Consider the following 25,943-nt stretch of genomic DNA (forward strand, 5'->3'; position numbering starts at 1 on the left):
CAGTTTGAACAGTGTGTGTGTGTAGACAGTAGATTTTACATGGCCTATTTGATTATATTTTTATTGACCCCTCTTTTCAAACTTTTCATACCCAACACTTCTGTTAGCTTTGCTGGGTGGAAAGGATGGCATATGATTCACAGCTTCTTTATCCACCTACAATTTGAGCACATGGTCTTGTTACCAGCCTAAAAGAAAATCCCTGTGCAAACGAGCAGGTCTTTAAATATTCATTACAAAATTCTTCATCATACAGAAAACCTTTCATAAGCAAGTCTCACATTGCCAAATGCTTAAAAGAAGGTACCTAAAACGGTGGAATTATTAACAGCAAAAACACCTGTACTTTTCCTGTTATCATCAGTCAACATATCTGCTCTGACAGCCTATCAGCTGTCCTTCTAATGTCTTCCAGATGGCCAGAGTCCACTGGTAGCTGTAGTTTTTACACAGGTGTTTAAATTAGATTTTCTCACATCCCTCTACAGGACAAATAAATCAGGGTTATATAAGAATGTTGGCTGTTTCCTCACCATTTAAGCTTGTGTTTTTTTTGTGTGTGTGCACGCACGCACGTGTGTGTGTGTGTGTTTTATGTCAAAAGGAATCCCTGGTAGCAGTCCACCCCAAGAAACACAGCAAAAACTACTTAGAAAGGGTTTGTACTCTGCAACAAATGAGGTGTTAGCAAAGCTGACCAACATAACTGTTTTTTTTTCTTTAACATTCTGCTAATTAGTGCAAAGTTGTGATAATATAAAAAAAAGAACAAAAGAAAAGTAAAACCATGCTTTCTGTACAGTTTCACAATGAAACTTGTAACACTTGGTGTAACACTGTAATTGTATTACTGTATATTATGCCATGGTCTGGGTGAATACTCGATTCTGATTGGCTGGAAGGTGTCCATTAAAAAGTGATAATGGACACCTTTGAAAGAAGTTCCGGTCAAATAGACTTATTGTTGTAAATTATTGCGCTGACTAAACAGTAGTTGGTAACCGTGGCAACAGAAACTCAGATGTTGGGCAGCAGACGCCAGATCAGAGCAGCCTGCAGGCTTATTGAACGATGTAGGAAACTATCTGTGGACTTTGACTGTTTGAAACAAAAGGCGCTTTAATCGTCTGGACACACGCAAGCTGTAAGAGCTGCAACGTATGTGTCAAGTAACATAACTGCGGCCGACCGAGCTGCAGGTTCTGTGTTAGAGCCGGTTACCTTGGCAACGCGTCACAACGAAATAGTCCACTCAGCCACTTCTTGTGAAAAACTTACGATTTTACCAGTAAAAGAACAACATTAAAGCATTAATGATTTATTTGATATTTTTTTCTTTCTTAATGGATCATGGTATAAGCGGGATAATGCCCTCCCAGGTGGCCATTATCATGAATTAATGGACTTATTATCATAAATTAATGGACTTCACGGAGGCAACCGTCGTCCTTTAATTTATGATAATGGCCACCTCGTCGGCCATTATCCCTTACTTATTTTAGATAAAACATTAAAGATGACGAGGGGGACAGCAAAATATTAAAAGACCTCAAGATATCTTCCAATGGGTCATTTTCCTGTTCAGAAAATTAAAGAAAAAAATCATTAATCATAGAGTACCTGTAGACATCTTTCCACCACTAAGTTATTTTTAAATGTCAATCAATGAAACTTTATTTATAAAGCAATTTTGCATACAAAACAAATTACAACAAAAAGTGCTTTACATTAAAAAGAACAACAACAAAAATATCCCATCTTGACCCATCAAGTCCCCCAGACCACAAACCAGTGAGTCAATATACACACAAATACATGACGTATACCCACATACATGAAGCCACATGCACATACATATGTGATTAACAGATGTTAAAAAAAATCAAAATAAAATATAAAAATATTAATCTAATAATATAATAATAAATGCTAATCTTCATGATATGTAATTAATGGGTGAAAGTTATCATCAAAATCTTTTTTCTGTGATTTCTGTCCATTCATCCAAAAAGTTTCAATGTGTTTCAGGATTCATGATGATGATACTTATGACTGGTTTTATGTTTGGAGTCATTGTCAGGCTGCCTGTAGCATTTGAGACAAATCAGATTTAATCTGATGTGTAAACTAAATTTCTGTAAACATCTAGATTACACAGCTATAGTGGGATGTATCAGGAGTGGACACAACAGGAATGTGCAGGAAAATGATCCAGGACTTTGTGACATGGTGTGACTCCAACAATCTGCACCTCAACACCAATGAGACCAAGGAGATGGTGGTGGATTTTAGAAAGCCCATGCCTCACTCAGAGCCAGTGACCATCATTGGTGACTGTGTGGAATTAGACTTACAAAAACCAGGGACTGCGGTTGGATGAAAGACTGGACAGGACTGCCAATACAGATGCTCTATGCAGGAGAGGAGAAAGCAGCTGTACCTTCTCAAAAGGCTGGCATCCTTCAGCATCTACAAAAAGGTCAGGATGTGTATACTATACACCTCGTATCTTAATTTATACATTCTACTTTACACTGGACTTTAAAAATCATTTTTACTTTTTCTTTTTTACTTTGTTTTACATACACACACACGATTTTAATATGTATTGCATGCCTTTTATCTTAATTCTGTGGCGACTGCTGGAACTTGTGAATTTACCCCTGGGAATTAATAAAGTATTTATATAATTTAATTTAATCTCATCTTTAGTGAACTAGAGCCTGGTGATTAAAAAAGAAGAAAAAAATGCCTACACCTTAAAACACTACAAATCCACTTCAGGTGTTAAAGAGCTGACAAAAGTTGCTCACATGCTTCACTGAAACTGAGCTAACTGTATGCTGGCATGTAATGTGTAACACCAAGTTCACAAATAATGTATTAAGTGGAACTAGACACAAGATTAAGATTTTTTTCAAATTGTAATTGCTACTGAGTGAATCTTTTATAAAGTGATTTATGTTTAGGTGAAGTTACTGACAGTTCAGGAAGTGATTAAGAGGTTTCCTGCACCGGATTACACAAGCGCAATTTTCCAAACTGCAGAAAGTGAGCAAAGTGTTTGTTGCATGAGAATGAGCGAGCATGCAGCTATACGCATTATGAAATGTAATTATGAAATAATGCGGAAGTGTAAAAATGTTAGGAAGTTAAATGCAGAGGGACATAATATTTTGGTGTTAAAACATAATTATGACTCAGCATCACACCAGGTTGTTTTTACCATCTGTTATTGAAACAAAATCTGTTACTCAGCAATATTTCAGTGTGCACACTGAATGTGTTGATTGGGCTGGATGAATGATCTTAAGAAAAGGAAACTATTGGTTTCATAAGCATACATTTATCAAGCTCTGAGATCTGAAAGGGGAAGCAGACTGCTTTTAGTTTGCACATATATGAGTCATCAGTTTCTAATTTGTTGTTGCAAAATAAGTGTTTCAGACATGGATTTTAATAAAACCAAGTCATTTTCTATAAATTCGTTCCCCATGCTTATTTCTGTAAAAAGCAAATTGTCTTTGTTAAACCACAGCCTGGCTAATTATTAAAGTTTTAGCTCCATTAAAATGCAGCATGGTGCTTTAGTCTATTAAGCTGTGTAACCTGACACCCTAAATGTTAAATGTTTGCACTAGTTAGCATCAGAGCTTAATACTAAACCTGCTCCTCCTCATGACAAGCTTTCCTTTGTCTGATACATGAGCAGGTCCCATAGACTCTGCAGTCTGCGCTGGTGATCCTTCCATGACATACCACTGGTAAAAGCAGTTCTTGGGACAAATGTTTGTATTCATGTATGGTCATTTTTGTAAGTTTTACTGAGTGAAGTGAGATTAATTCAGGAAGAAAAACAAAATTAATGTGTGAGGCAAACTGATTCCTTTGGCAAACATGTCAACAAACAAACAAGTTTGGGATTCCTTACATGACGGCTTAGTAATTTGACATGTGTGATGGGCATTAAGATATTTCTGACCAAATTTACAAGAATTGCAGGAATTGTCATAGGCGTGTAAGTAATACTGATAAATTATAAAAGTTATTACCTGGAGTCTTGTTATATGTGTAGTTTACAAACAGTGCATTTGATAATGCTATGGGCATAAAGTTATATTAGTTTGTCTTCATGCCAGACTTGCTGACATTTAGACACCATATAACAACTCACTAAAGGTTTCCGCTTGACAGAAGCGCTCATATTTGACAGTGACAATGAGTCACAGGTGAAGAAAATTGATCTTCAAATCATCAGTAGATTCGGAAAATCTCTCATGAACTTATTAGTTTTAGTTTTTGTTCCATGTAAGTTGTGAAATAATCACGAGGCATCATGCTGACTAAAAGTAATGCAAAACTTCAATCCTTGATTGCTTCATAAAGGCTCTGAGCGGCTTTGATATAATGCAATATAACATGTCAACTTGAGGCTGCTGTTACTACTTCATATCATGTCTTCCTGTGTGTGTGCACAAAAACTGGCTGGTGTTCATGAGACGTTTGTGGAGAAGTAAAGTATGTGTAAAGGAAGAATTCATTCCATTTTAGAGTGAGCAACTCAATGGATTCTGTGTTGGAGGTGTAATTAAAAAAGTATCTTGTAAGCCATTTAAAAAAGAAAATAAAACAAACTAAAAAAACAAAAAAACCCCAACAAGTATGATTGATCAGATCTAGTTTTAACTTATTACATTGTTTTTTTAGTCTCCACCTTCAGATTAACTTTTTTTTCTGTGGCAGAAAATTTAAAATATCTTAGCAATGCTTTAACCAATCAAATCAAAATCCCAGTTTCTAACATGTTGTCAGATCTTTTGACAGAAATTAAACACAATATTTAGATCTATGTCTTGATTAGTGCAGAATTGAGTGTGATTAAGAATGATTGTGTTTTTATTACCTAAGAATTCAGACAGTTTACCTCATTACCCTCTGTCATTTTTCACCGAAATGTTGCTACAGTTTAAGGATCAAACTAAACAAAGTCTAAACTTGTACTTTTTCAGCCAATGTCATTTTGGGTTTTGGTTAAATATTCAATTAATTGTCTGCAGCTTCTCATTATTTTTGCAAATTGCAAATTCTCCCAATAGACATCCATCCTACAAGCTGGACTTTTAAGTACATGAACAAAGGACTCATTCTTATATCTTCTGGTTTGCAGCTTTAGGCAAAAATGTATTTTGCTGATTCACATTTTGCTGATTCTTAAGCTGACAAAAAGGTTTTTATTGGGGGGGGGTGCATACTTATCTCAAAATGGGAAGCATATACCTGTATAATGGGTCGACATTGATCTCTTAAAAAGTCTGTCAAACAATTCATGTGTCACACCACAGAAGGTCCTGTAACTGAGACTTTTCATATTATCATATTAATAATTAAAAATAAAAAGAATATTTAGTTGGTAAAGTGAAAGCTAAATAGACATAGTCAGTGTTTACAAATAAATCATTTTATTTTATATTTAATTTTTCTTTCTTAGTCTTTTCTTGTTTTGTGGAGCTGCCATTAAAAACGGTAAAGGGTGGCTTATGTTGCCAAATTTTGCATCAGGAATTACCTTTTTACATGTTTTCAAAGTCTGGATCAAAAGAGGCGTAAGAGAGAAACAAACAGCAACGTGGCGTCCGTGGCAGCACATATCAGGGGATGTCTGCATGCAACAGCAGCAGAGCCGGAGCAGAAGCTGCACAGCACCGCCCCCCTGCGCCTCTGCAAGCGCGCCGCTTCCGCTTCCCACCCACGGCAGCCGATGGGATGCTGCTGGCGGAATGTTTGAGGCGGGCTCTTCACGGGGACCCAGGTGTTGGGACAACGTCCACGGACTGCTAGTCTTTATCGCCACAGTATTACAACACATCAGCTTTAGCTGCTGCTGAGCCATATTGGTCGCAGGGGTCTGCGGACGGGCAGACGACGCAGCTCGATCAGCGCTGCTGGGTGTAGAAGAAGCCTACACGGAAGTTACTGGATGGGAGTTCTTTTCCATAAGTTCACGATGGAGACACGCGTTTTTCTACTCCTTTTCGCAGTTTTCACCTGTGGAGTCGCACAGGTAGAAGAAAATGGAGCGGTGGAGGAGCTGCAGGTGGAGACACTGGTGAGTAGGATCAGTATTATTTTATAACTCAATCACATGGCAGCTGTAGCCTCTGTAATGTAATACCCTGTGGAAATAATAGCTTCAGTGTGAACTCTTTTGATTTTAGGTGAAGCCTGAAACTTGCTCCGCATTCTCCAGAATGGGAGACACACTGCAAATCCACTACACGGTGAGTCAGAGTCACACTCGGTTTATCGGAAAATGAAACAACCCAGCATCTAGCTTGTCGGGTGATTTTTCTTTTACAAAGAAAAGCATGGAGCAGCCCCGCTCGGGACGGGCGCAGTTGTTGTCTATGTGGCACCGTCTGCTTGCACCATGTGGACCCTGCTGCATCTCCACGCAGCGGCTGAATGTGAACAATAAAAAGGCTCAACCGCTGACTGAGAGGATTTCAGATGGAGAGAGTGCAGTTTAGTGTGTGTGTGTGTGTGTGTGTGTGTGTGTCTGTCTGGTTGATGAAGTTTAACTGGTGCCCGAGACCGACCCTGGTTTTACTATGATGGGGCGGTGCAACACGTCAGCAGTATAACAGCCCTTTCTGTCAGTGGGGCAGCACCACAGCCGGTCAGTCCTCGCACAGGCTACTCATCTTCAACAATTTACAAAGGAAGAAAAAAAAAAACTCGTGAACGAAAGCTGTGTGTCACATCAACAAAATGCCACACGACATTTGAATAGGTCATACAGTTTACAGTTAGTTGGCACATTAGAGTGAAAATATATGAAACAGTCCTGAAGATCAAATTTTCTGCTGAACTGTAATCACCTCAAGTTTTGTGTTGTTTTAATATACTATTTATAAAAGATAATTGATCTTGAGAGTTTTAAAATTCCTCTCTTGATAGGATATACAGTTTTACCATCAATTAAATAATATTTTTTGGGGTTTGGGAAATAACTTACGAACAGAAACAAGAGCTGAACAGCCTTGCACAATCTAGCTCTTCTGGGTTGATTGGGTTGAGTGAATTGTAATATATAAAGGGGATCAAATGGTTTAATAGTCTGCAAATGGTTTTCATTATGCAAAATAAATTTAAAAAGAGCCTCATTATACACATTTTATATTTGATCATAAGTATGTGGAAACTGATTAGTTGTTATATTGTGAAGAACTCTTCAGGAGGCTATATTATATAAAACAGTAGGATTTGTTTTTGGAGGTTTATACACAGTAAAAAGTAATATAGTTAACATCATAAAGAGAATTATAATAATTTATAGATTGAATATATCATGACCCAGTCAGCCTTAACAAGGAAAAAGTAAACTATTATTCAAAGTTGTAGTGATGCATTTGTAGATTATTACTTACTTCAGATTTCTGTTGATGATAACTTGTCTGTCTTGCTTTGAATGCTTGAATTTGAACTGTGTATTCTGGGTGTGAAGGAGACTGGAAAAATAAACTCCTCCAAAGTATTTGCTCTTCATAAAATATCAATTTAGAGATCAGTTAGCCTCTGGGTGGTTTTTAATTGATAATTAGCCCATAATAGCTCAGCAGTGACCATAGCAGATAATTTTCCATGAGCACAGTAGCTTATATTATGAAATGGCTGTAAATGATCATTTTGAATAAAAGTCGTATCTCACTGCTTCTTCTCTTGTCTTCTTATGGACTTTAATTATATAGGTTTTTACTCCAATGCATTTTGGTTAGTATGGTTTCTAAATTTTCTCCCAAGTATACAATGCCAAGACAGAAGTCATTAATACTTGAGTTTATCTTTTACCTATTAACTTTATAGGCATTTAAAGAGTTTGGAAAATACATTCTGCATTCATGCAGAGTTAGCTGACTGTAACGGAGCATCTGTTTGTTAAAAATTAAACTGAAACTAGCAGTTATCTTGGTTTTGTCCAATATAAATGAAATATTTTGTAGCGAGATAGTTTTGGTTTTGCACACAATAGACTAACAACCGAAAACCAAGTTTAAAGAGATTAAACGTTGAAATCTATCAATAATCTTCATGTTTGCCTCCATCTCTCTCCTGTTGTTTAACATTTTACTAACTAGGGCAAACTGATGGACGGAAAGGTGATCGACTCGTCACTATCCCGGGACCCTCTTGTTGTCGAGCTGGGGAAGAGGACGGTTATTCACGGTAAGCAGACAAATGGTAATCCTTTTGAGCAGATTTGTGAATGTGGAAGTGATTGAAACTTTTATTGGTTTATCAGCAAGGCCAGGGAATACGCCGACTTTGCTAATTGACTGTCTCTGTGTGATTTTTTTATCAGGTCTAGAACAAAGCTTGGTTGGTGTGTGTGAAGGGTGAGTAGACTAAGTAAAGATCTACTGTGAAGAATAGATAGTTTTGTGATGAAACACAAAATAATCCTTACCCAGAGAATGAATAATTTCTTCATTCATTTTCTCATTCAGGCAAAAAATCAAAGCCACTATTCCATCTCACCTGGCATATGGAAAAAAAGGTTACCCCCCTACAATTCCAGGTATGCAAATCTTGCTTACGATTGAGTGCACACCAAGTTTCAGAAAGTTTTGATAAAGTATGTGCAAAAACAGCAACATTACACCTAAACCTGACGGTGTTAAGATCAACGTCATGTGCCTTTATGATTCCTGTATCCACTTTTACATATATATTTGTAAATTATAAAAACAAAAAAAAAAATCTAATGAACCCCTCTTCTGTCTTATATGCTCAGTTCACAAGAAAAACTATTGATTATCTTTATAAATCTCCATCTATATTTCCAAAATTTTCTTTTCTTCGTGTTGTATTTTAAAATTTATGATTTCAACATTTTCCAGCCCTATTTATTTAAACTTATGTGAAAAAGAGTTAAACTTTTCAGAAAATTCCTAAATAAATGAGAGGCAAAAAAACCCAATGCAGCCTCTTCCATCTATGTAAATAATGCAAAGGCTTAACTTATTTTCACAAAGCTTTTCGCTTTATATTACATATGTGTGAGAACAACTTCACAAAACAATGAACGTGTCCTGATACTGTTTCAGGTGATGCTGCTCTTGAATTCGAAGTGGAGGTGATTTCTCTGTCACAGCAGACGCCGTGGCAGAAGATGGTCAACGATGTTTTCCCCCTCCTGTGTTTGGCCCTGGTGCCCACCCTGCTTGCCTTGGTGGGACTTTACCTTTACAAAAAGGCCAATGCCCAGAAGCCCAGCAAAAAGAAGGCAAAAGATAAGAAGAGCAAGAAGAAATAAGGACACAGCACAAAACTATTTAAATAAAATTTTTAAATGACTTGTGATCTTTGTGTTTCTTTTAGTTTGGCATGTGCTTTTGTGTTTGTTTAGTTACACAGTAATATGTGTTTTTAAAATCTAGCAGTTCTCTTGTTTGTTGGTCTTGGATCAATGATGGGAGATAAGACATCTGAAGACCAGCCTATATGTGACAACATTCTTAAGAAAAAGACATCAGCCCCACAAACTGAAAAGTCTTCAAAGTTTGGAGCTTTCTGCTTTTTTTCTTTTGCAGTTTTAGCTTCCTGAGCCTTTCCTGCCTGATGGGCAATGTTGGTGGTCCAGGTGAGGTTGGCTGGGATGTGGACTCTAGAGAACTTAAAGCACACCACCCTCTCAACTTCCACTCCTCTGATAAAGAAAATGGGGAGCATAGGTTCCCTTGATTTCCTGAAGTCCATAATGAGTTCCTTTATTTTAGATGTGTTGAGATCCAGGTAACTGTGCAGACACCAGCTTGTCAGGTGCTGGACTTCCTCTCTGTATGCTGACTTGTCATTTGTTTCTAATCAGTCCTACAATACTGGTGTTGTCAGCAATCTTGACAATGGTATTGGTGAGGTGGATGTGGGAGTAGTCATATATAAAGAGGGAGAAGAGCAGGGGGCTGAAGACACAACCCTATGGGGCCCAGTGTTAAGGACAATAGTGGAAGATGTGTGATCTCCCTGCTTGACGTGCTGAGGTCTGTTGCTGAGGAAACATCCATGCACACATTAAACTGCCTAAGCCAAAGTTGCTCAGTTTTGTGACCAGTTTTGGGGGGCATGACTTTATTAAACGCAGAGCTAAAATCTACAAGTAGCATCCGCACATGTATGTCTCTGGTCCAGGTGTGTGTGAAGCATCATCATGATTGCATCCTCTGTTGACATGTTTGCCCGGTAGGCAAACTGATGTTCGCAAGGGTCAGCAGGGATGGCAGACTGGATGTGGAGGAGGATGAGTCTTCCAAAACATTTCATAATGATGGGCGTTTGTATGAGAATATAAAAGCTTGTTTTTTTCCCCTAAACGACTTTAATTCTCTGTGGCTCAACAAGGTTTTGGAAACAGTCCTCAAAGATTTTGGTTCATCTTGATGTGATAGTACAACGCAGATGCTGCAGATTTGACTTCTACACATCCATGATGAGAATCTCCACTTCCTAAAGGCGCTCTACTGGATTGAGATTTGGAGAATGTGGAGGCCACTGAAGCGAAGTGAACTCATTGTCACATTCAAGAAACCAGTTTGAGATTATTTGAGCATGGTGCATTATCCTGCTGGAGGAAGCTATCTGAAGACGGATACTCTGCAATCATAAAGAGCTGGACATGGTCAGCAACAATGCTCAGGTAGGCTGTGGCGTTTAACTCATGCTTTGTTAGTACTAACCTTTGATACAAGGCAGGATGAATCCATGCTTTCATGTTGCTCACACCAAATTCTGACCCTACCATCTGAATTTTCCACTTGAAATCGAGACTCATCAGACCAGGCAACATTTTTTCAGTTTTCTGTTGTCCAGTTTTGGAGAGCCTGTGCAAATTGTAAAAATGATGATAATAATAATAATAATAGTAATAATAATAATAATAATAATAATAATAATAATAATAATAATAATAATAATAATAATACATTTTATGTTTTGGCGCCTTTCTACACCCAAGGTCACCGTACACAAAAGGAAAAAATAAATAAATAAATAAAAATAAATTACATAAGAGTTGTAACCTCAGTTCCTGCCCTTAGCTGACAAGAACAGCACATGGTGTGGTCTCATGGTGCTGTAACCCATTTGAGTCAAGGTTTGAGTATTGTGCATTCAGAGATAATATCCGGTAGAAACAACCAAGTTACTGTTTTGATGATACTTTTGGTCATCTCGAACCAGTCTACCGATTCTCCTCTGACCTCTGACATCAACAATGTATTTTGGTCCAGACAGCTGAGGCTCAGTAGAGTTTTTTTTCTAACCAAATCTTTGAAAACCCTGGAGATGGTTGTGCACAAAAATCTTAGTAGATCAGCAGTTTCTGACAAACTGGAGAGATTCAAAATCATTCTTTTCTTCCCCATTCTGATGCTCATGTTGAACTTAAGCAAGTCAGCTCGATCCTCATTCCTAAATGCATTGAGTTCTGAACAGGATGACCCAGAGTGATGAAAAGAGGTACTTGGTGTACCTAATAAAGTGACCTTAAATGTATATCACCAATGCACCATGATTTGGTTGAATCATTACAATTATTTCAGTTGCAATTTGTTTTTTTGTTGTTTTTTTTTGTTGTTGTTTTTTATATATCATTATCCAATACACACAAACTTTTTCTTTCTGACACATTTACACACACACCAAGGGAAAAAACAGCATATGACCCTAGACAGGGCGACTCAATTCGATCTTATGAGGGCAGTCTTGCAGGTTTTCATTGTATCCCTGCTCCAACACTTGACTCAGATTAATGAGTCAATGTGCCGAACTTTATAGGGTATTGGATCTATTTAATTTCAGTGAGGTGTGTTGGAGCAGGGATACACCGAAAACCTGCAGGACCGCGGCCTTCGTGGGACCGAACTGATCTAGACCTCGAGTTTTTAGAGGGCTCAAGGCTCCGCTCACTCAGCGTAACGTTGTAAAATGTCCTGTATAAACTCATATCCCTCCGCGAGTTAAGGTCGTTATTATTGATTTAGAGAGAAAAGAGTAATTTAATTGTTATTTGTTGTGGGCCATAGATTTGGATATCATTAAAGAATAATTAAATAAGTCATAAAATATTTATTGTAAGCAGGAATTTAAAAAAAGAAAATGGATATTCAAAGGGCGGAGCAGAATGTATTTGTTCTCGCGGTACAACCTCTTCCGGTCCTCTTTCCAGCTTCCCGTGCATCATGGTGAGTATGTGCACAGGCGGTGACCGGGCGAAAATACAATAAACGAGTATTTTATTCGAACATTGAGACACAAATCATATGGTTTTGTTCTAATAAATATACGACCTAATCACAACGTATAGAACTTAATTTGAACATCACACAAAACTCTTAAAAAATGCAAGTGGGCCTGATGCTAACTGTTAGCAGGCTAGCTATTTTGTGCATGTGTTCCGTGGGCTAGCTAAGGATATTGCTGCTGCTAACATTAGATGAGACAACAGTGAATGGGTGTGAAGGCATTTGTGCATATATATATATATATATATATATATATATATATATATATATATATATTTTAAGCACTTCAAATCAACCATGTAGTGTACAGTTTAACATTTATTATATAATGGGTGTTTGTTCAAAGCACCGCAGCCATATCATGCACATCATTATCGCCTACGAGACGAATTCGTCGTACAACCTTTGGTAATTGGTGTATTTTAAAAGACAACGTAACAGCTCCCGATATAATTATTTTTAGTGTTGCCGTACCGCCTTCTTAATATCGCTCTGTTAACGTTATGTGTAAACACTAGGGATTTGTGCTGAAGTTCTGTGAGTTGCATCACCCGGCTGGCAAAGTGTAAAGACTCCCGTAGTTTCAGTTTACAGTAGACGGCGAATGTCACATGTGTAACGAAAAACAGGACCAATATTAAGGAATGGTTGGATAAGCAGGTACACTGCACTGTACCTGATAGTGTGTTATAGTTGAGCCAATTCTACAAATTTTTTTTACAAGTATTTTGAAGTAAATACAATCATTTTTAATACTTTATCGTGCATTTCTTAACATGTGGCTGCTTAAGAATTATATTTAGCCTTAAAGTGAAAAGTAATTAATGGGGCACCGTTTTGTATAAGTGTTAATTCAGAGCTTGCATTACGACACATCAAATTATACAGAAACGGTGCAAAATACTTATAAAAATTTGTATGTTTGGATACAGGTTATTTTAACTGGCTACTGTTTTGCAGACCAAGAAAAGGAGAAATAACGGTCGTGCCAAGAAGGGCCGTGGGCATGTGCAGCCAATCCGCTGCACCAACTGCGCCCGTTGTGTCCCAAAGGACAAGGCCATCAAGAAGTTTGTCATCAGGAACATTGTGGAAGCGGCGGCCGTGAGAGACATCTCAGAGGCCAGTGTCTTTGATTGTAAGTATAGTTACTCAACCAAAGTGCTTTAAAACCTTGGCTTTTGCTACTGTACCATGGTCTACCTGTATAAATTGTAATATATTTGGAATACTGATTATTTAAGATTTTTTTAAAATCTTGGACTGACAATTGCAACTGATCAATGACCGGCTTAAAATTTGTACCTGTATAAAAAGAAACTGAATTTCAGAATTAGTTAAGATGAAGCAAAAAAAAGCCATTTTCCAGAAATGGCTGATCCACCAGTTTTTTATGTATATTTCTAAATGACTAGAAAACTGCTGTAACTGTGGCACTGAAAATATGAACTACTTAGAGACTGAGTACTTAATTATCAATCATAAGTACCTGGCAGCGAATGTATTCAGATGCTTTTGACTCAAGCTTTTAAGCCCAAAAAGATTGTTTGGTATAGCCCCAACCATCTTTTCTGTTGCAACTTTTAAGCCTTTTCTTATTCTCATCTGCACAATTCTCCACTTTACAGCATATGCTCTTCCTAAGCTCTATGTGAAGCTGCACTACTGTGTCAGCTGTGCCATCCACAGTAAGGTGGTGAGGAACCGTTCCCGCGAGGCCAGGAAAGACCGCACCCCACCACCCAGATTTAGGCCCACTGTGAGTAATATCCAGAACATAGAAACAGTTGCCTGTCACATAATTTCAGATTAATTCTAGAAATATGTTTCAGTATTGCACCCACTTTGTACAGTTAATGAAATTAACTAGTCATGGCAAGTACACACAGGTGTAACCAAAAAGAATTAAAGATGGCTTGCTCCAGATGAACCATTTGTCAGAGTATATGAGCTGTGTGTGTTGTGGTTGTTTGTTACTGTAGTACACAAACTGATTTTTCCTTTTTCTCACAGGCTGGTGCACCAAGAGCTACTCCAAAACCCATGTAAAGGAGAAAGTAAAGATGCTGTACACCTGAAAAGGAAATAAAAAATCTTAACAAAAGCTCATTGATCTGTCTTGTTTTGGAAAGACCATATGATCAAGTATTTTTTATTTGGAATAGACTCTTACAGTACAAAGCGTACAGTAGTTTAAGATCAAATAAAGCAAATCTATAATTATGATACATTTAAAAATGCTGTGCAGTTATTTAAAGCAACATTAGACAATAGTGTAGCAGTTACAAAACTTCAGGGACCAAATGGCGCTTCAAAGAAAAAGCATACCACAAAGCTTGGGGTTCATTTTTAAAAATATGGTCTTGAAATGAGGTAACAATTTTATTTGGTTGTCAGAGATTAAAACAAAGGTGACAGCTGAAAAGTGAACTTCATTGGTACCACATGCATTAGGATTAGAAACCCATTACTGTAGTGCATTACATACCACATTAATCCCCTCCCAAAACAATGCAGGACTTGGATATTGTGTATAAATTAAGCAGGGCAGACAAATCAGACGATCAATGTTTTTGTGGATTTGTACAACGTATTGAAGGTTAAAACAGGAGCTGAATCCATTTTTGCTAATTTGTTTGCCGTTATTGGCTAGTATCTAACATTAATAAAATCTTGGCCCAATCAGTAAACAATCTTGACTGAGTAGTGGATCTGACCAGTAACAGTGGGTTATTAGCATAAAGATGGGACAAAACAACAGTTATTTGCACCATGACAATGCAATGTTTTTACACAGAATTGCAAATGTTCAGAGAGAAAATGGTAAAGCCCTCCAGCTAAAGGCACAACAGCAAAACTTCACATCGACACCAACTGAAAAGGAGTCTCGCGTACTATACACAGTGAAGCAGGATCATTGGTTAAAGTAACCTTTCCCAAGAAAACTTACATTTTTCCATTGAGCTTTTCATGCAATCAGCAAAATATGTAAAACCTGTTCCGTCCCAATCTGAACAGTCTTCTCATTAAGGCAGCTACGTTTGATAATTAACTCAAGAGGATAAAGGATTACTACTACAATTATAAAAGCCAAACTCAATGTGTTTATATAATATTTTAATATTTAGTTTTTTGCAAAACTATGGGGAGATAATCTTAAATGCTTCTATGACCCCTTTTATTTTGTCTTGAATCTTATTCTTTTACCTGCATGTACAAATATATTTATTCACTATAATTTTGCATTTTGCCACCATAAAGAGGAAAAGTGCTGAACATCGGGAAACATGGTTCTTTGGTTCAGCTATAAAACATTATTTGGTGTTGTAAGGAACCACATTTATGTCAGTCTAAAATGATTGAATAAGACTACTTTTGTTCCTCCATTACACAAAAGAAAAATGACCTTTTGCACAACTACCGAAACTGATAATCCTCTGACAACTGGGTCTTGTATGACAAAACTAGAACACATCACAAAACAACAGCTAATATTCAATGAGGGTTTCAAGTTAGCATGAGCAAATTTTATGAAAAAAAACTTTCTTGAAGCTGAAAGAAAATAGCTGAAATGTCAATAACAGTTGTGTAACAAAAGGAAAAATTATATGACTGGATGAACAAAAGCTCAGGTTGGCTAAATATTTAAATTATTTTAAGCCATTTTCGTACTTAATCGTTTGTGATTGTATACATTAAAAAAATACAAAATGGGCCACATTCTTTGTGCCACTTATCTTTGCTGCTATTAATATCTGGTGCATTATGGAAATAAATGCCAACTGCAAACATGTTGATCAAAAATCAAGTTCTGATTCTTGTATCCAAGTCAGTGATTCTGACTAATAAAGGGTTCAAACAGCCTTCTGGACAGTAAATGTCTTGTGCTTTAACCATGTAAAGTCAAATGTTAGCAACTAGAAAAGTAAAGCGATGTCTGATAAATAAAAAGAATCAAAGGTGGATGGGCTGTGAAGATACGTTTCTCTTGCATGTAATTTTTATACAGATTCCCCAGATACAATAATTAGTCATGGATCAGAAGCAAAGAAGTTGATTTGAAGGATGGAAGAATCTACTATTCTTAAATGTTTTGGATTTTACTCGTGAGGACGGTAGTGCACTGCCACACATCACTGCACTCAGGTTATAGCCGCAAATATAAAATTGCATGCAGATTTAGCCTTTCATTAAGCTTAAGAAATGAGTCTACTAACAAAATGAAGGAAATCAAGCTAACGTTTTTGTTTAACAGCTACTGTAAACTACATCCACACGCTAGGGAGTGTCTGGTAAACAACTTGAATGCTTAAATTATTTTGTCACATGACCTCAAGCATCACTCAGATATTTTTCAAGACCTGTCCTCCTGTCTGGTGAACAAGGTAAAGAAAGGCACAATACAATGACGTTACACCAAAATCATGTTTAAATATACCATAAATAGAGTTGTCAGATATGTGCTGCTTTGCAGTTTAATTTAGTTTTGAAAGGAAAACTACAAAGACCATAAACTTCAGTAATCTCTTAAAGTTGTGGCAGTGATGTCTGAACCCCTTTTTGTATGAGCAGAACATTCCACAAGTTTTTTTTTTTCCTTTTTTTCACATTTTTGAGAGAAATGTGCAGATCATTAGTGTATTTCTATAAAATAGTTTAATATAATAATAGAATTCTGGCAGGTATCAGTGCAACAAAAGCAGACATAGAAAAGAAAAGGAACAATGCATACACCATCCCACATGACACAAATAAAGGCCTTCATTTGTCACTTTCACAAAACTCAGGATCTATCAGCTTCTCTCACACACACAAACACTAACACACACACGTAGATCTTTTCATATCACCCCCTGTAAAAACCAAAGTGCAATTATAATTCAAGGACAGCCCCCACAAAACACTTACGTTTAACTCATTTCGACCTGGTCTGAGTTTGGTCTGTACTTTTATGAAGCAATGGCTGTCCTGCAATTCAAAGTTAAAGAACAAAACTAGTTTGTATTTTCTTTTCAGAATGTTTTTATTAACAATCTGTACAGACTCCACTGCACACCAGCTTCTGAACTTGGCTTTTGACACCATCTTTGCTAAAGTGCACAAAAGCATATTTGAAAGTAATGGACAAATCTACCATAATTTGTGCATCGAGTGTGAATCCTGAATTGCAGAGCAAGGCACATCTGTGGATGAAAAAGTGCACTGGCTCTATATATACTCTCAAACAACTTTAATTAAAGGTTTATTTTAAATATATTTGTTGTTGAAGCACTACTCAAAATAATTAGGGACACTTTTGAAATTTTAAAAATGTAGAAATGTACTTTTCAAAGAGTTTTCTTGCCAAGTGTGCCTGTGCCTCTTTAAATATTCACAATCAGCTTAATGCCATCAGTTGGCTCCCTTTAGCCCAAGTGCAGACCAAACCCAGCCAGTTCCTTGTCTCAATGTAAAATCATCTTTAGGTGAAGCAGGTTGTCCAGTTTTTGTCCTCAATCAACAATGTGCTCTCCACGGACGATATGTGAAGAAAATTCATAGCGGTCCTGGCAGCGATGGCCACAGATGTTACACTCAAAAGGCTGGCGAAAACCATGACAGCCCATGTGGATGGTAAACATGACATGATCCAAGAAAAGCACCCGGCAGTGCTCACAACGAAAAGAACGCACGGCTCGACCCTCCCCATCTACAACCCGAAAAGCCTCCCTGGACGTTGAGGAAGGTGCTGTTGGTGAGCTGGGGGTTGGAGCATGGGCAGAAGGTGGGAAGGCTGAGTGTCCTCCATTTTCTCTTTCCCCCTCTCGGTCTTTGGCATGGCTTGGGCTGTGTCTGTCCCAGTTCCTATGGTGCGAAGTGGGAGGAGGTCTTGGGATATGGTTGTTGGAGCGGAAGAGGTGATGCCCGTTATTACTGTGAAGGGTTGGAATAGGACCTGTGCTGTTGCATGGCTCATCTGGCATGCTTTCTGTGTCCGTAGAGTCCTGGCAACCATTGCTAGGAGATGGTGCATGACTTCGACCAGCTGGAAGGTCTTCATGGCCTTCAGCTGCCTCCCTTCCCCCTACAACAACATCTCCCCGCCCAATGCCAGTTCCTGTGCAATCCAACCTTGGACCTAGAGCAACTGAAGTGTGAGTGGAACTGTGGGTCGGCCTGAGTTCTGATAAACATGAAAGGTGAGTGGTGGGAAAGTGTAGGGGGCGTAATGTGTCTGATACCCCTCCACCTCCATTACCTGCTACACCTGCATATTCTCCTCCAAGGCCAGTAAAGTGTGGGGCTTCAAGGTCCCCTGCACTCATGTCCCCATCTTTATCCAAACTAGCAGTCAACTCGTAAGGTGCATCTGCAAGATTGAGGCGTAGGTGCTTCTGTCCTGCAACATTGAACACAAACACACACAATCTTATATTCTCTGGAAGATGTTAAATCACCATTTTCTGGAAAAATAGATCAATAATTGTAACGCAGTCCTCGACAAAGGAACATCCTAACTCTTTAGCATTCACTGTGAATACCATAATGATGCTTGCTGTTATTTTAACACAGCACTGAACACTGTATTACTTCTGTTTAAGTCTAATGACCTGCATATATTGGTGAGACAGCTGTTAAAAATATATATATATTGCTGGCAAGCTATGTCAAACCACACAACTTCAATATAAAAATACTGAAAACTGGTGGTCACAACATGACATGATTTGCGGGGTATGCTATTTTAAACTGACGAATATTGCTTGCTTAGTTTCCTAAAACAATCCACACTGACACCAAATGCTCACCTACAAATTTTTGTGGTGTGGATCTCTTGCGTTTGGTGATGCTGTTGGCCAGCCGATCGATAAACACCATCTTGTCTGAGGAGGGCGGTAGAAGAGAGTCTGGTATAAACTCTAGCGCTCTCATCTCCTCTCCTGCAGAGTATAAACAAGCTGCCATATTATTTTGGAGTTTTCTTAAAACCCCAAAAGAATTTCTTGTAAATCGTAGACTGCCTCAAAATTTAAACCACCTTTTGAAACTCAAAGCGATTATGACCAGAAGATTCTTTGTGTCACCTTTTTAAAGGAGGTAGACTTCTTTTCTCACTTATATCCTATTAAAATCCCCTTTGGACACAGATGCTATACCAATTTGTGAAAGAAATAACAGTTTATACCACACCTGAATTCTGTGCACTGTTTGGTGGTTGTGACTCTATACTCTGTAAGTAGCTGTGGCAGCGTTCACGGTGCTCCTCCAAGGTATTTTGCTGCTTGTAACTACGTCCACAGTAGCTGCATTTATACGGCTTCCCTACAGTTGGAGAGGAAACTGGAAACGGAATAAGAAGACAGCATTATAAATACAACTGTTCATTTACTGTAGAAAAACAGCAATTATAAGGCTTGAATATTGCCAACCTGCATGAGTGCGAAGATGGCCTGTGAGGGCATCCCGTCGTCGACAGGCATAGTTGCAGAAGGGGCATTTGAAAGGTTTTTCCCCTGAGTGCAGCTTGATGTGACGGAGCAGGTTACCCTTTTGGGTGAATGAGGCACCACACTGATTGCACTGAAATGGTCTCTCACCTGGGGATCAGTCAAATCTATCAACCCAACTTCGGCAATTACATCCTTAGTAATTGCCATACAGTCCAATTACACCAAGAGAAATGTCATAAATTTCAAGTGTACGAGGAAATTTAACATAGTAGTTTATTTATTTCTCCTATTCTCCTTGTATAAAGACTTCATCCAATGAAATTAAATAGTTACTTTACTGAAAGACATGTCATGAGAGAGAAAAAAAGTCCTCAATGCTATGGCTGAACATATCAACCCTGGAAGTGAACTTTCTATTAACTTGTAGGATAGCACTTGTCAGAGCTTGGTAAACTTTTCTTTTTATAGATACATGAATGCTTACCAGTACATGAAATGAATTCATTTTCAAATATTTGTTAAACTGAAAAAAGAACTCTTAAAAAGTCTTAAGAAAAACTTAAAATTGCCCATTACAAATGTTTTGTTTTTTTTTGGTTTTTTTTATACATATAACCTCCGAACATCTAATCTGACTCCATGGCTGGCAAGGGAGACACATGCAAATGCAAAATGTGATATATAAGGCAAAAGAAGTAGAATTACACTGAATACATAATAATATTAATTCTAAGGAAATTTCCTGGTTAAATCAGGAAGTTAGTTTAATACATAATATCAAACATGATCATCTAAGAAAGGCTCTGCATAAATATAATGTATATATGTCTTTCCCCATCTTCTTGAAATGACATATTTGATACAAGTGATAGATAAAAATTATATAAATGATACATTTAATATAAGGTATGAAATTATACTTTATAACAAGGTAAATTATTTGTATATGAGCAAATATGATCAAACAAATATATTAAGAAAAATATGTCTCTGTAATTAATTTAGTTAAAAAAAAAAATAAAAAGCGAACATACATATTTTTACAAAAAAAATTATTCAAACCAAAAAGATCCCTCACCTGTATGGCTGCGTTTGTGAACCATAAGAACATTAGGTCCAATGCAGATCATTCCACAGATATCACATTTTAGCTTTCCATTTGGCAATCTGGTGGCTCCAGGTGGCATGGTTTCAAGATTAGTAAGTTCCCTGTAGCCTCCGCTAGACTCAGAACCCTGTCCTGTATCTCCTTCTTCTACTCGCTCTCCTCTTTCATCCTCTGTACCATGACCTGGGTCTTCATCACTGTACAGCTCCACTTTAATAGAGTTGGCTACAGAAGCACAGAAACCATGTTGAAGAAAATTTGTTACAAGTTAAATGAGTTTCCACAGTAACTTTATCAAATTCACTTGATTGCTGTGAGAGTAACATACAATAACATATTAAAGTACACTTAGGAAAGGAATAAAGATGGCTTAATTTCCCACTGACCACTGATGGAGCGACTTGGAGAGTTCTCCTTACTATTTGGTGTGCTCACTGTTGGACCTCCGAGGGCCCCAGAAAACTCTCTTTCCATTGAAGAATCTCCACTAGCTGCAACCACAATGGAGACAAAAGCAAGATTTCTCATTTCAATATCATGCCATCCTTAGAAAGTGAGTATGTGCATCATTGGTTAAACCTTTACCTGATATGTAGGCCCGTCCATTACAGTCATCAAGATCCATACTAGTTCAGGCTGAATCCTGATATGACATTTTTATAAGTAATATTTCTCACACACTCATTCTCACACGCAGCCAATCACTACACCGACTCACTCAGTAGCTTCATTTAAAGGAAACAATGAATAACTGCAGGCAAGTTCAATTTCATATCACAACTGGCATTCCAAATGTATATCCATTTAAAATACCATTTATTACATGTCACAAGGCCTACTTTAGTTAGCACATATAACAACGAAAATAACATTTTAAAAACTTGCACCAAAAAAATTAAACTATAATAACCACAACATATGCTTGCAAAGTTCTTGATGCGGTAAAAGTGAGAAAGACCACAACTCTTGGACAGTACCAGTATTAGACTATAGCATTAACGAGTAACGACTAAGATAATGTTATGAATATTAGCTAATGTGGATAAATTTGCATAAGATTTCAATCTCCCATCAGCTAACTTTGACCCGATTCTAATCTTACCATTTAAGACAAGGCTCAGCTACCTAAAAGAAACATACCAAATTTAACTTAAGATAATCTAATATCGAGTTTATCTGTAGCCATTTAATGTAATATTTTGACAGAAAGAAACTGTTTACATAACGGCAGCGTTGAGGTAACCTAAGTTTACGGCCTTGGAGGCTAACGTTAGCATGTGATGAAAATTACCGTTTGGTAACTTAGCTAAAATGAAGACCACAGCGTAACAACAGTTTGTCATAATCGACAGCTTGCTAGAAATCAAAACACCATTACCAGTAAGCAATAAAAGCGATGACGCAAGGAGATACTTATGGTTTGTGACATTAATAGACAACTGCTAAACTGGTAATTCAAGTGTGTTCGACGTCAAGTTTAAGGCTAGCATAACAAACCACCGTTAGCTTAAACTCTGCACTAGCTAATCAGCACAGATGTTTCCTTAACGGTTGCTATGGTACCCACTGCCACCCAAAGTACTGCAGGTAGCCAGCTAGTGGTTTGGCTGCTAGCTAGCCCTACTTTAAGCATAAAACTGACTTGTTTTGAGAAAAAAAACGTAGAAGTAGATAACCATAAATTAAAACTGTCTGTTTCAGCAGTGCCCGTTGCATTACCTGTCCCTGTCAGGGCCGCGTTAGTGAGGTTATTCTGGATTTTCATCTGCCTTTTTAGGTCGGCAACATATTCCGGGTGGCTTTAACTCCAGCTTAAAATAATTTCCGGGCCATAGTTCATAGTTTACTACCTTTAGTGCTCGCTTTAGTGTCGTTCATATGAATTTCTGTTTTTGAAAAACATGGCAGTTTATTTTAACAAAGACATTACTGAGCAGAAATAAAATTATTATAAAAAGATATAGAGAATACTTTAAAGGTATTTGTTCACGTTTGTTGTCACTGAAGTCTGGCTGTTCAGTGGACGTGGGAAGGGGTTCACGCAGTGGCGTGTAGGAAGAGAGAAAGAGAGAGAATGAAAAGGTAAAAACGGTTTGCAGCCTGAGTTGTGGCTGAGACAGCACTCTTATATAGTCTTAAAATAATTACCTCTTAAAGAGTTACGTTGTCTCTGCGAGTTATCCCTGAAGAAGACCAAACTGGAGGCTAAAGGTAGCCATGCATCTATTGTGAGAGAATAATTAGTTCCCTTATTTCGTTTGCTAAACAGACACCACAAGCTGCAGGATATTTATTTAAAAGATATAAGCAATGAGTTATTTAACTCCCCAGACATTTCTTGGATCAGTGGTAGAACATAACCCAAGTACTGTGTTTAAACAGTATAACTTACTTAAGATGTACTTAGTATTTTCATTTTGTGTAATTTCAACCTATACTCTACAGCATTTATTTGAATATATCTTGAATATATTGTTACAGCTTTTTAGTGATATTTTCCACAAAAAAAATAGCATACAGAGAACAACCCCAGTCAAAAAGCATATTAGGTTGGTTGGTACCTTTTAAAGTTGAATGTTTCATTGTCTGCAAATTGTTGTCATTGCACCACAGAGTATTTTTTCTGCTATGTTTCTCAGATAGTTTTCATTTGTATTTACATTAATATCATGGATAGTAAACAAAATATATAATCTTAATATCTTGCTACACTGGTGAAAATTAGTAATGATCTTCTGATGGCTCTGAAAGTGGATTTGTGTCTGTACTTGTTCTATTAGACCTTGGTGCTGCCTTTCACATAACTGAACACAACATTCTATTGCAAAAGCTTGAGTGTGTTATTGGAATTAAAGGAACCCCACTAGCCTGGTTTAAGTCTTACCTATCAGTTTGTCCATGCATGTGACTAATCCTCTTCATACACTAGAGTCAAGTACTGTGTTCCACGAGGTTCAGTGCTTGGTCCATTGCTGTTCATATAAATGCTTCCTCTCGGTGCCATTATTAGGCAACATGGCATCAACTTTCACTGTTATGTACATGACACTCAGTTATACCTCTCCATGAAACCAGATAAGAGTAACAAGTTAACTGAACTACGTATGTCCTAGTGACATAAACTGGATGTCCAGACACTTCCTGCTATTCAACTCAGACAAAATGTGAGACTGCTCTCCTCAGACCTGATAACCTCAGAAACAGATTTAGTCATTTAATTTCTGTGGATAGTTTTATGTTGACCCCTAAAAAAGTGTGAGAAACTCCTTTGACTTACATATAAAATAGATTACTAAAACTGCCTTTTTAATCTCCAAAACACTGCTAAAGTAAGGAAGATTCTGTCTCTCGGTGATGCAGAATAAAATCAGTCATGCTTTCATCACGTTCAGATTAGATTATTGTAATTCTTTGTTGGTTGGTTATCCCAAAGGTTCTCTAAACAGCCTCCAACTGATCCAAAATGCTGCTGCAAGAATTTTGATGGTGATTGACAGGAGAGAACACATTTCCCAAGTCTTGTCTTCTCTTGACTTCCTGTGAAATCCAGGATTGAACTTAAAATTTTACTCCTTACGCATTAACCTTTTAATATTTTTGATTAATCTTATATCAAAAATCTCCTTGCTTCTTACTGTCCAACAAGAATACTCGACTCTCAAGCTTCAGGCCGCTTTTAATTCCTCAGTGTTTCTCGAAGTAGATGGGGAAGCAGAGGCTTTAACTATCAAGTTCATCTCCTGTGAAAGCAGCTCCCTTTTAGTTTTCGGTAGAGACTCTGTCTTTACTTTTAAAATACAGCTTAAAATCATCCTTTTTAAGAAAGTCTATAGAGAGGAAAGCAGTGCTCCATCAACACTGTGTACAGTGGGGATGGGGGCCTGCTGATCTTGACTCGGGACGTTGTGAGGCGGTGGAGGGAATACTTCGAAGACCTTCTCAATCCCACCAACACTTCTTCCGATGAGGGAGCAGAGTCTGGGGACCCGGGTTCTCCCTTAGGGATAGGGTGAGAAGCTCGGTGATCCGGGAGGGGCTCAGAGTAGAGTCGCTGCTCCTCGGCATCGAGAGGAGCCAGATGAGGTGGCTCGGGCACCTGGTTAGAACACCTTCCTGGTGAGGTGTTCCGAGCATGTCCCACTGGAAAGGGACCCCGGAGAAGACCCAGAACACGTTAGATGGACTACATTTCTCGGATGGCCTGGGAATGCCTCGGGATCCCCCCGCATGAGCTGGTGAATGTGGCCGGGGAAAGGGAAGTCTGGGTTTCCTTTGCTTAGGAAGCTGCCCTGCGACCCGACTCCGGATAAGCAGCAGACAATGGATGGATGGATGGATGGATGGATAGATGACTGGATGAATGGATGGATGAATTAATTTAAAACAGCACAGATAATGTAAAAAAAACTGCTGCAGTACTTAGAAGCTGTTTGAAGTCATAGAGAGTTCATATGATTTGAGGGGAACAGATTAAAAAAAATAAATAAGAACAAATATAAGGCAGAGATGTGTTTCTGTTAAGAGGTGTTAACTTGTGGAATATTTTTGACAATGACTTATAAAGGTATAAGTTCACTATCCTGATTTAAAAACACATTTAATACTAAAGTATATATATATATATATATATATATATATTTATATACTACCGTTCAAAAGTTTGGGGTCACTTTGCCATCGGATTCAATAGGGAAGTGAACCCAAACTTTTGAACGGTGGTATATATATATATATATATATATATATATATATATATATATATATATATATATATATATATATGAGAATACTGAAACATTTGGTTGTGGTTTGATTATTATTATGGAATTTTATTTTATGTATGCACTTCTCAAAGAAGAAAGTTTTGTTCTTTCTTTTTGATTTGCTTTTTGCTTTCAAGTCCTACCTATAATGTAACTGAGTTGCTTGCTGAGGATTTCATTTAACTTTCATTTTCTGTACTGCTTAGTCCAATTAAGGGGCACCAGGAAGCTGGAGCCTATCCCAGCAATTATCAGGCGAGAGGCAGGGTTCGCCAGTTCATCGCAGGGCCAACATAGAGAAACAAACAAGCAGTCACGCTCACATTCACTCCTAGGGGGGAAG

At 37.7% G+C, this 25,943-nt stretch overlaps 3 protein-coding genes across 8 annotated transcripts; 2 read left to right on the forward strand and 1 right to left on the reverse strand.

Annotated features, from left to right (window-relative positions):
* Positions 1–5,714: 5,714 nt before the first annotated feature.
* Positions 5,715–9,353, forward strand: fkbp11 (FKBP prolyl isomerase 11). The gene is made up of 6 exons (XM_041978183.1): positions 5,715–6,106; positions 6,216–6,278; positions 8,136–8,223; positions 8,360–8,393; positions 8,505–8,575; positions 9,105–9,353. Exons 1-6 carry the CDS (start codon positions 5,978–5,980, stop codon positions 9,311–9,313), a joined length of 594 nt encoding a protein of 197 aa, XP_041834117.1. The 5' UTR covers positions 5,715–5,977; the 3' UTR covers positions 9,314–9,353.
* A 2,791-nt stretch (positions 9,354–12,144) lies between these two features.
* LOC121636653 (40S ribosomal protein S26) lies at positions 12,145–14,403 on the forward strand. The gene is made up of 4 exons (XM_041980356.1): positions 12,145–12,239; positions 13,260–13,437; positions 13,928–14,058; positions 14,313–14,403. Exons 1-4 carry the CDS (start codon positions 12,237–12,239, stop codon positions 14,346–14,348), a joined length of 348 nt encoding a protein of 115 aa, XP_041836290.1. The 5' UTR covers positions 12,145–12,236; the 3' UTR covers positions 14,349–14,403.
* Positions 14,404–15,967: 1,564 nt separating this feature from the next.
* On the reverse strand, positions 15,968–22,654 carry LOC121636652 (zinc finger protein Eos-like). 6 transcript variants are annotated; one of them, XM_041980350.1, is made up of 8 exons: positions 22,557–22,643; positions 21,423–21,480; positions 21,224–21,328; positions 20,808–21,062; positions 19,709–19,876; positions 19,470–19,619; positions 19,088–19,219; positions 15,968–18,678 (listed from the first exon to the last, which is right to left on the reverse strand). In XM_041980350.1, the coding sequence occupies exons 2-8, from the start codon at positions 21,460–21,462 to the stop codon at positions 17,792–17,794; spliced, it is 1,737 nt and encodes a 578-aa protein (XP_041836284.1). In that variant the 5' UTR covers positions 21,463–21,480; positions 22,557–22,643; the 3' UTR covers positions 15,968–17,791. The 6 variants fall into 6 exon arrangements, with proteins under 6 accessions (XP_041836284.1, XP_041836286.1, XP_041836285.1 ...); XM_041980352.1 differs by lacking the exon at positions 22,557–22,643 and adding an exon at positions 22,216–22,533; XM_041980351.1 differs by lacking the exon at positions 22,557–22,643 and adding an exon at positions 21,940–22,533.
* Between the last annotated feature and the right edge of the window lie 3,289 nt (positions 22,655–25,943).

This window comes from Melanotaenia boesemani, chromosome 3 (genome assembly GCF_017639745.1).
Source record: "Melanotaenia boesemani isolate fMelBoe1 chromosome 3, fMelBoe1.pri, whole genome shotgun sequence".
Lineage (NCBI taxonomy): Eukaryota > Metazoa > Chordata > Actinopteri > Atheriniformes > Melanotaeniidae > Melanotaenia > Melanotaenia boesemani.

Bases quoted from the DNA above. Each gene is read 5' to 3' on its own strand.
- fkbp11 (XM_041978183.1), top strand. From the start codon at position 5,978: ATGGGAGTTCTTTTCCATAAGTTCACGATGGAGACACGCGTTTTTCTA. The intron at 8,224-8,359 runs GTAAGCAGACAA...TTTTTTTATCAG, and splicing joins GAAGAGGACGGTTATTCACG to GTCTAGAACAAAGCTTGGTT. The intron at 8,394-8,504 runs GTGAGTAGACTA...TTTCTCATTCAG, and splicing joins TTGGTTGGTGTGTGTGAAGG to GCAAAAAATCAAAGCCACTA.
- LOC121636653 (XM_041980356.1), top strand. The intron at 13,438-13,927 runs GTAAGTATAGTT...TCCACTTTACAG, and splicing joins AGAGGCCAGTGTCTTTGATT to CATATGCTCTTCCTAAGCTC. The intron at 14,059-14,312 runs GTGAGTAATATC...TTTTTCTCACAG, and splicing joins CACCCAGATTTAGGCCCACT to GCTGGTGCACCAAGAGCTAC.
- LOC121636652 (XM_041980349.1), bottom strand. From the start codon at position 22,602: ATGAAAATCCAGAATAACCTCACTAACGCGGCCCTGACAGGGACAG. The intron at 19,877-20,807 runs GTGAGGGATCTT...ACTGATCCCCAG, and splicing joins TCACAAACGCAGCCATACAG to GTGAGAGACCATTTCAGTGC. The intron at 19,220-19,469 runs GTGTGGTATAAA...TATACTCTGCAG, and splicing joins AAACAGTGCACAGAATTCAG to GAGAGGAGATGAGAGCGCTA.